Source organism: Nerophis lumbriciformis, linkage group LG04 (genome assembly GCF_033978685.3).
Source record: "Nerophis lumbriciformis linkage group LG04, RoL_Nlum_v2.1, whole genome shotgun sequence".
NCBI lineage: Eukaryota > Metazoa > Chordata > Actinopteri > Syngnathiformes > Syngnathidae > Nerophis > Nerophis lumbriciformis.
Genome location: NC_084551.2, coordinates 26,152,274 through 26,162,500, shown reverse-complemented (window position 1 = coordinate 26,162,500; position 10,227 = coordinate 26,152,274). Strand labels below are relative to the sequence as shown.

Here is a 10,227-nt window from a genome sequence, read left to right as displayed (position 1 = left end):
TGTTTAACTGTGGGCTTGGTTTGCCTTTTGACAACTTTACCCTGTATCAGACAAAATCAATTTACAATATTTCCTATGGGAAATTGTATTTTGAAATACAAAGTGGTCGACCTGCATCTTTAAACATCCATCCATCCATCCATTTTCTACCGCTTATTCCCTTCGGGGTCGCGGGGGGCACCGGAGCCTATCTCAGCTACAATCGGGCGGAAGGCGGTGTACACCCTGGACAAGTCGCCACCTCATCGCAGGGCCAACACAGATAGACAGACAACATCCACACTCACATTCACACACTAGGGTCAATTTAGTGTTGCCAATCAACCTATCCCCAGGTGCATGTCTTTTGGAGGTGGGAGGAAGCCGGAGTACCCGGAGGGAACCCACGCAGTCACGGGGAGGACATGCAAACTCCACACAGAAAGATCCCGAGCCCGGGATTGAACCCAAGACTACTCAGGACCTTCGTATTGTGAGGCAGACGCACTAACCCTTCTTCCACCGTGCTGCCGCATCTTTAAACAGTCTCAGCAAATGTTTTATTGTATACAAGGGGAAACCACCTTAAAATATTCAAAGTGAGGGTGTCTTCTTAAAGTAGTTGGATGGTCAGTATTTTGCTCAAAGGTGTCATTCCCAATTGTACGCTTAATCCATAGTGAGTCCCAAGCCTGTAAATCTCTACAAACTGAGCTACTGCTACACTTTTTCTTCAAATATATTTCAACTGGTCCAAAGCGATGTGGAAGGTCAAGCCTGCAATATTCCTTCCCTCCCTCTCTCACTTTCCGTAGGAACTGTTACCACCAGGAAGGCACTACAGGTCAATCAAAGCAAGAACTAACACATATAAAATATATATCTTTTAATTGTAATCCAACGTCTGTAACTATTTAACAATTTGAAAATGACTTTGTTGGAATTTTTAGATTGATTTACAATTATTTTAACTATTTTTATGTCGGGATTTTAGACATGTTTGAATCTATTGTTGAATATATGTTTTTGCTGCTCCGCACTTACACACTTTGACTGTTTGACACTTTTCCATCTTGTTGTACATGAAACATGTTGCAATGACAACACATACAGCTATTTATTTATCTATCTATCGATTGATCAATCCATCGATCGATTGGTCTGTCTGTCTGTCTATCCTATTTGCTAGAAACCACACGACACCTTTTAACAGCCTTTACTTACACAAAGCTCAATAACACAAACGGTTTTGTTGGTGAATAAACAGAATGTTATATTGTACTGTACTGTGCGTTGATGTAAGAGTGAAGGGTTAATGTGCATCAACAACCTTTATGTTATGATGTTGCTATAAAAACACGCACTTCCCAGCACATAATTTATTTTGTATTTTAACAATTGCCTACATTTTTGTTGCTAACAGCATGATTAAAAGGGACCTATGACGATTTAAATCCACATTTAAAACACTTTCTTATGGCACAAGAATAATTATTTTCCCAAATCTAAAGGTTGTAGGAACAATATTCTATAGCAATTTAGTCCAACCCCTGACTGCCTTCTTTTGTCATTGGTACAGTTAAATGTTTTTGAATAAAACAAATTAATAGATAAGTGCGTGTCACACCTCTCCTGACAAAAGTGCATCAAATGAGTATAATATTGGTTAATGGATGTTTACAAAACAATAGCAAATACAGAATATTAACAATATTTAATATACCCTTTGCCAGTGAGTTGGGGGCAAATGTGTTTCCTGATGCGTTGCTATATATGATATAAAGATGCTTATCATGCAAGGAGTGCAAATCTGCGTGGGTGGCTTCAGTCATGCGTTACACTCTGTTTGATCAAGCAGGCAGACAGATGTGAAGGATGGCGTCTTGCTCAGAGATCTGTGGGTCTGAGTACGGCGAGCAAGCCCAAGTCAGCGGGAACTACCAGCAGTACGGTGTCCGCTCCTACTTACACCAGGTAGAACAAAACCATAAAACTGCACTCCATAGAGCGTGAGAGAACAATATAAAAGAATCATAAAATAATAAAATGTCTTTGTTATTCAGTTTTATGAGGAGTGCACAGCTTCCATCTGGGAACGTGATGAAGATTTTCAGATTCAGAGATCGCCTAGCAGGTGGAGCTCTTTATTCTGGAAGGTGAGGTTATCCTTCAGCATGCTGAAACAACATTTTAACTGTAAATATTCCAAAACATTTCATTATTTTTCTACCTCAGGTCTGTCTCGTGTTTGGCACTGTGATCCTTTTTGCTGGCCTGATTGTCATCATGGTGGGCTATGCTACTCCGGCTAGGATTGAAGCATTTGGTGAAGAGGATCTCCTATTTGTGGACAGGTACCTGAAAGAGAATATATTTTTAATTAAAGGGTATTGGTGTAAAGGTAGTATTTGTTACACACACACCTCTACCATGCCCTTGGGGACTGTCGAACAAAAAGTTATTAGGACATTTAAGTTATACTGACTTCTTTAGCAAGATTGTGCAGCATTAAAAACTCTCATTGACTGACTCTCATTTGTGGTTAATGTTTTTGTATTCTTTATGCTGACATGACTCATATCCAAACTGAGCTATTTAGAAACATTAAATTAAATGGTCTCACTTGAGTACTGGAGCCTATCCCAGCTGCACTCGGGCAGAAGGCGGGGTACACCCTGGACAAGTCGTCACCTCATCGCAGGGCCAACACAGATAGACAGACAACATTCACACTCACCTTCACACACTAGGGTCAATTTAGTGTTGTCAATTAATCTATCCCCAAGTGCAATTTCATTCTGTTCTATTGTAAGTGTGTTGCCATAGCTCGGAAGTAGTCTGTTGGCATTAAAGTTGTATGTGTCATTCTTGTCTTTTGTTGAGCACTACACAGTGTTTGGCTGTGAGTATTGTACTAATTACTCACTAGCTGTTTCATTGTAACATGCATTTTAGTTGTATTTTTCATTGCCAAATTTGAAGGTGTTAAGATTGGCATGTAAAATCGCTAATGCTAATCAGTACTCAACGACGTCGCGGCTCGAATGGTGCAACGGTCGTCCAGAAACTAGAGCCAGTCCAGTATGAATATGCCTGTTGTACCACTTAGGGTTTGAGCTGGTGCAGAGTCTGCAACCGTGCGTGATGTCATGTTCAAACTGGGGCTGTCAAATGATTAAAATATATAATTGCGATTAAGCACATCAAAATTTATCACGATTAATTGCTGATGAATAAAATTGTTCGTCATCAATAAGTGTACCCTAGAGAGATCATTTTTAAGTTTTTACTACCTTGACTGGACAATTAGTTTGCTTTAATTAAAATGTTTTTCAAACATTATGCATTTTTAAACAGCTCAACAAATAATGGACATAAACGTTCTTTTAATGAGAATAATAAAAAATAAAAATTAACTGCAGTGCGTTGGGCTCGTGTCAGATTTGGTATTTTGTAGGAATGCATCATTTGTATTCCTGCTGTAGGAGCACTTGCATTCAGAGGAGGAGCGACACCATGTTTAGATACCAAGTTCATGCATTAATAACATAAAATGTGGATTGTTACAATCTTGGTCTGATTGTCAAAGACGTTAGGTAATGTAAAATGTGATATTGCTACCTGAATACATGCTTCTGCTATTCTGTACATTACATGTTGCACATGTTAATGATATTCAAATCTCTGCATGACAATGTTTTAACCTTCTCTATTAATAAAATAAAATATTCAGTCTGCTAAACATTCTGTAATTGCGGACTATTAATCAGAACAGGTTATAAAAGAATATACACTTTATTTCAATCTGCCAGAAAAACATTTACAGTATTTAGGCAAGAATAAATTATATTACAAAGCATCTTTGACAAAGCATGATCGTAATGTAAGACCATTTTTCATTTAGTTATGTAGTTAGACCGGATGTGACTCGTAGCGCTATTATTGTAAAGCCGGAAGTATGTGGTTGGTATGACAAGAGGTGTCTTGACATGTTTTGACGAAAGTCTCAGATTTAACAGTGACTTTAGACTTCCTGTCTACCGTATTTTTTTTGCTAAGCTTTTATTTTATCTTACTAAAGCAGTTAGTGTAACATTCTACATTTCATAAAATCAATCTACTCAACTGTAATGTAATGACGGACGTGAAGCTCCTCCTCTTTACAAGTGGCAACGTTCGCCAACAAACGTTCGCTCCAATGATGTCATCTCACTGCTATCAAAGATAAAATTATCTTTTCTTGTCAAGTGAACGACTTGCCATGGATGATACAGCTTGTCAGAGCAAACTATGTGTCACAATGGGTGGCCGCCGGGGACGATCCCTTTCAGGCGATCAGGCGCTTAATTGATACACCTCTCCCACCTAGATGCCTTAATCAAAAGTTCATCAATTATACTAATCTACTAAGACTCAAACTAGCGTCTACTGTGATTGCAGGATCATGATGTACTCTATTTCATCATCCTTAGTTACCCTAATTACAGTACCTTTTTGTTACCCATCAACAACATACCTAATACCTTTCTCTTTTTTCAACAGCCAGGCAGTCAGTTTCAACCATGCACTGGATGTTTGCAAACTGACTGGGGCTGTACTATTCTGTGTGGGAGGCACGTCAATGGCTGTTGGTCTCCTGCTGTCTGCTTTTGCCAAAAGCTACTCCAAAGAGGAATTATATCTACAGCAAAAGTTTAAAGAAAGGCTGGCAGATTTGCATTCAACAGTTGGTAGGGTTAAATTATTTACCTGTTAAAAAGGTTCTCCCACTGTTTTGCATGACTAGCAAACACAACACTTGTGTTTTTGTCACAGGTACACCCATAATGAGAGCACCAACTCCCGGGGAAGGAAAGGTGCCAGTTACACTTTCCAAAGTCCAGAACATCCAGCCGGTAACCCCAAAAACAGAGACCTGACAACAGTCTGGCTCAAAGGGGTTTACAAATAGTGTGTGAATGAGGAGTAGTGGGATTCAGATTATTGGTGAGTGCATACCATAGGTCCATAAATGCAGAGATGTATAAATGCTCCTAAAAGGTCAGCTTACGTGACTGATAATGTCACTTTCCTCATTATGTTTGACATATTTCAATATCAGGATTAGAGGCAGAACAGACAAAACAAGGGAAGTTTAATGTGCGCCGGCTCTCAGACATCCTTACACAACACATAAAGGTTGTGAGCACTACCCACGCAAAAAAAATAAGAAGACAAACAAAGCAACCCAAGAACAAATCAATAGAACACAGCCGCTGAACAAGCTAACATTTTTCTTTTAAGTGGCGTCACATCGTGTAGAGCTGCTGCTGGGGGGGAGCAGAACAGCAGCAGGCATTATTGACGATTAGCTTTCATTTTAACAATGGTCACTAAACACATAAAAACGTCAGAGCTGCACAAAATTCAGTAGTAGACTACCCAGGCGTTCGACTCATTAAATCACTGACATTAAACGTTTTACATTTAAAAAATAGGGTATGCAGGTCTTACTGTATGTTAGCTCATTTAGAACAGGGGTGTCAAATTTGCGACCAGCAGGCCTTTTGCGGCTGATAAATATATTATAAATATTTCCTAGGTGATTTGAGTTTGAGACCCTTGACTTAGAATCATTGGAGCAAATTAGACAAGCTAAACATAACAGCACCCTTACAGTACAATTCTCACATTTTCATTATTTTCTTTAGTAATATCTGACTGGATTAGTAAGACCAGGCAACCTGATGAAAGACATAGGAGATGAGACCAAACATGCACAGCAGCACAGATTGTCTATAAAAAACACATATTTCAACACATCTCTCTAGATTAAGCATAAACATTCAATAACATTTTTGAGAAAAGTGTTTATTTAGCATGCACTTTGTTGCACCCGATTGCACACAATTCGGGGGTTAATCAAAACAGCTTTAGGGTTCTAAAATAAAAGCAATAGTCATGGACCACCAACGCAAAATTAATCTCAAGCTGGTAGAAAACACATGTTCCTTTGAAGAGCAGAACATAAAGTACACCAGTCGCATGGTGTTGCTTGAAAACACACATATACACATGCACAATTGTTTGAGATTTGATGAACAGATTCAGATGAGCAGCTAACTACAATAATCTGTGGCATAAATTTTGAATACATTTGTCTACTTAATCATAAAAAAATTTACAGACAGAGAAAACCTTTAAAATACAAGTAGAGTGGAAAAAGAAATTGCTTCTATATTAAAGCTACTGTCATATACTGTATATATCTGATTTATGACACCAAAAGACTTCTAAGGTTTGCGAATAAATAGATATGATCAAAATAATCTCACAGAGATCCCAGAACCATTTTCAGAGTTAATGAGCAAGCCAATTACGTGATCCGTGACGTAGCGTTAGGAACTACAGAACCCTTCCCTATCAACAACAATGCTAATCAAGCAGACTTTGTGAGAGCCAACAACAATTACTTTGAGAAATGTTATGATCCAGAATCTTATATTTTTGAGCTCAAACACAAAAAGGATGAGCAATAAGTTTAAGAAGGCAAGTGCTGGACTAATTAAGTTAAAGTTAAAGTACCAATGATTGTCACACACACACTAGGTGTGGTGAGATTATCCTCTGCATTTGACCCATCACTTTTTTGAAACACTTTAGCATCAAAAAAATTGCTCTGCACTAAACATACAAACTAACCATAATAAACCAAAATAAAACAAACACGTATTGTAAGATTTACACTCTCGCTGGGATGCCGACCGACAGGACGCATGCATAATCCCATTTGGATGAAGACTTTATCACATTCCTCATAAAAGGTTAAGAAAGTTGCAGTAACTAGCATCTTTTTGTGTCTTTTCAACATCTCGTGGGCTGTCAAAGTTGTCCAGCCTCTTGGTTTATGGCCACATGTGTTTACTACCAAGTGAGAGATGCATGAAACATATTCTTTGTCACAAACATGCTAAATGTTTGAGATGAAGCAGAAGCAGCCACCGGCTCGGTGTGTGAACAATAGCAGCGCAAACTAGCATTAGCTCACTGCTATCAATGCACTGCTAAAATAGGCGGTCTGGATTGATGCTTTTAATGACAACATCTCTCATATTTGGTAAATTTTCATATCGCAATATATAAATGGAATATTGTTAGCGGTTTCTGGCTGTTTTCTTGAGGGTATAATGGTCACAATAGAGGACCCTCGTTCTGTTGACTCAATTATTAGCTATTTATTCATGATTTCGAATGCATAAAAAAAAGCCAAATGTATGTGTTCTTGTCTTACATCAGGATTGTGAATGATAAACAGCACATTTCTTTCCAATTTGTGTGTATGTCCAGTATGACTGATCTGATAATATGGTGAGAGTGCAGAAGCGTTCCTATCATCACATAGAATTTACGGAATTTGTCGAAGATATTCGGAGCGGAATATTAAAAATGGCCGACTGAATTTGTGGCATTTTGTAATGTTTATATAGTATTTTCACATTCTTTGCGGATTGTAAATAACATTGGATATGGTTTAATAGATACAATGAAATATAATTAAGTATATGAAGTCAACTTGTTTTCCCACTCTACTGGTACTTTAATGTCGAATGCCTCTGAAGTTGTACAATTTAGAAATGACTAAGACTGTCTTGAATTATCTCACACACACCTCTAATATATCATACAAAGAGTCAAATTAAACATTGACCATCTTTTGTAAAAAACATGTGTTTGGCTTTAGAGTTTCCAAATAAATTGCTCTTAATTATAAGAGGTTCCACTGTATAATATTGGTCGGAAATGCAAGGACATACGTGTTACATGTTTTCTGTGAGTTGTTGGCAAATGCTAAATTACGCTATTTTTAGAACAGATTGAGCAATACTGCTTTTTAGTAAAGAAAAACAGTGTTCTCTTTTGCTTGTTTTCATCTTTCGCATCACTGGTGCAGGTACCTCCAGCAAACCTTCATTAGCAATGAAAATGTCCATGTAAGTTGACCTTTTACTAACATTCCTGCTGCTACTTCCACCCTTTCTTTTTCACTCACTAAAGTCAATGTTGTTTTCACACAAAACACAAAGCTAATGATATTAAATATGCCAATGTTTAATATTTCAAATGTTACCCAATCAGGCATAAACTGCAATTTTACTGTTCAAGACCATAAACTAAGGGTTGTTCTAACACCTTCCCATTGTAGTCAAAGTGTTAGCGTGTGATCAATAAATGTGCTCTCTCGTAGTTCCATGCTGTGCATTGTGTTTGGTTTTATCCGTTCATTGACCAAATCTGAATTCCATATTAAACATATTTTTGCTCCTACTATCAACAAATATATTAGGTTTATTCTTGTAATTTACTTAGACATTCAGAGAGTCTCATGATGTACTGTAACTGTGCATTTTCCAGTAGGGAATTTAAAATGCATAAATAACAACTGAAATTAAGAAAAGTTTACAAATATCCATAATGCAGTACAGTATGTCTATTTTCAAACATAATAAAGGTGGAATATTTGCTGACCAATACTGTGTGAAGCTTTTGTCAACACATTAAAAACCGGCTGTATCACACACTCCATATTGTCAGGAATATATTCTGATGAGCAAAGTATTTCAAACTTTGAATTACCGATATGTTCCAGCACACCCAAGCCTTCATTACAATCCATCAAAAAAGTCATTTAGTAAGGGGAGGTGTAGGAACGATAAGTGTATTATTCGTGGTCTCATTAACACAGCCAAACACACACACACACACACAGGCTCACACGTATACACACACACACACACACACACACACACACACACACTAAAAGAAACCTCCACACTAGATAAGACAAAATTGATGGCATATCCGGAAATAGTGACTCATGGAGACGCACGCACACACACATCCACATATGATGACTCACAGATACCAAGACTGCATGGATGCCAAGTTAATAAGAAAAGTTGCTGGTGAGAGAAAGTGAGGCAATCACCACATGGAATCTAATAACAGTGGCGGATAGTCCGAAATATTTTCTGAATTAGAATTATAAGGCAACTATCTTTCTACCCCTGTTTTCTATTATGTTTCTGGTCACAGAAAAGCAGGAATCTATTCCACAATCCATGGACAATATTATGGAATCACAAGTCTTGGAAGACGTTTGTTTAGTTGTAGTTGTAAAATTGCAGAAAAAAAGCGGATAAAAACAATTGGAATTTTTAATGGCAACTTTCTGGCCTTAAGAAACAGTGAATTAAACCAAGATTAAGATTAATCAATTGTGAATTGTGTTAGCAACAGTTTAATTTTATTTTTATTTTATTTTTTTTATTTATTTATTTATTTTTTTTTTTGTCCTGTCCAGCTTCTCAGGCAAATCATATAGTTGATGTAGATGCCCATGTCGGCTGTTCAGATTTACTTTACAAAAGAGAAGTGTAGGATACTTCTCTTGTTGCCTTATTTGTATTTGACTTTATTAAATGTATTTATATTATCATTTAGTGCAGTTTAATTTTAGATCGAGCAGAGTGGAAACATTATGGAATCACTCAACTCTGAGGAAAATATTATGGAATCATTAAAAGCATCCCATCCATCCATTTTCTACCGCTTATTCCCTTTTGGGGTCGCGGGGGGCGCTGGAGCCTATCTCAGCTACAATCGGGCGGAAGGCGGGGTACACCCTGGACAAGTCGCCACCTCATCGCAGGGCCAACACAGATAGACAGACAACATTCACACTCACATCCACACACTAGGGCCAATTTAGTGTTGCCAATCAACCTATCCCCAGGTGCATGTCTTTGGAGGTGGGAGGAAGCCGGAGTACCCGGAGGGAACCCCCGCAGTCACGGAGAGGACATGCAAACTCCACACAGAAAGATCCCGAGCCCGGGATTGAACCCAAGACTACTCAGGACCTTCGTATTGTGAGGCAGATGCACTAACCCCTCTCTTCCACCGTGCTGTCATTAAAAGCAAGCATACCAAAAACACTACAACACAGCAGTAGTACTTTGTTACAACGCCTCTGGCTTGTATAAAATCTTGCATTCTCTGAAAAAAAGATGGTTTGACAAAAACAGACTATCTTTGAATCTCAGTTAAACTAAAATAATGCTATTCGGTAACAATAGAAGAGAAAGTTCAACACAAATACAAAAAGAGGAAGCAGACATCGACAGGGTAAAATAAATCACATTTTTGGGTGTAATAATAGATTATAAAATGAACTGGAAACCTCATGTCAAAAATATACAACATAAAGGA

The 10,227-nt window shown here is 37.9% G+C and overlaps 1 protein-coding gene across 3 annotated transcripts in view; it reads left to right on the top strand.

Annotated features, from left to right (window-relative positions):
- The window catches only part of nrsn1 (neurensin 1), an 11,198-nt gene extending 2,711 nt beyond the window's left edge, over positions 1-8,487 (top strand). For 2 of the 3 annotated variants that reach the window (XM_061951099.1, XM_061951105.1), the window contains exons 2-6: positions 1,835-1,953; positions 2,043-2,135; positions 2,215-2,333; positions 4,522-4,709; positions 4,795-8,487. In XM_061951099.1, coding sequence (XP_061807083.1) covers positions 1,855-1,953; positions 2,043-2,135; positions 2,215-2,333; positions 4,522-4,709; positions 4,795-4,898 — 603 coding nt within the window. In that variant the 5' untranslated portion in view covers positions 1,835-1,854 and the 3' untranslated portion in view covers positions 4,899-8,487. The remainder of the gene's footprint in view (positions 1-1,834; positions 1,954-2,042; positions 2,136-2,214; positions 2,334-4,521; positions 4,710-4,794) is intronic. The other variant, XM_061951092.1, reaches the window with a different exon arrangement.
- Positions 8,488-10,227: the final 1,740 nt, after the last annotated feature.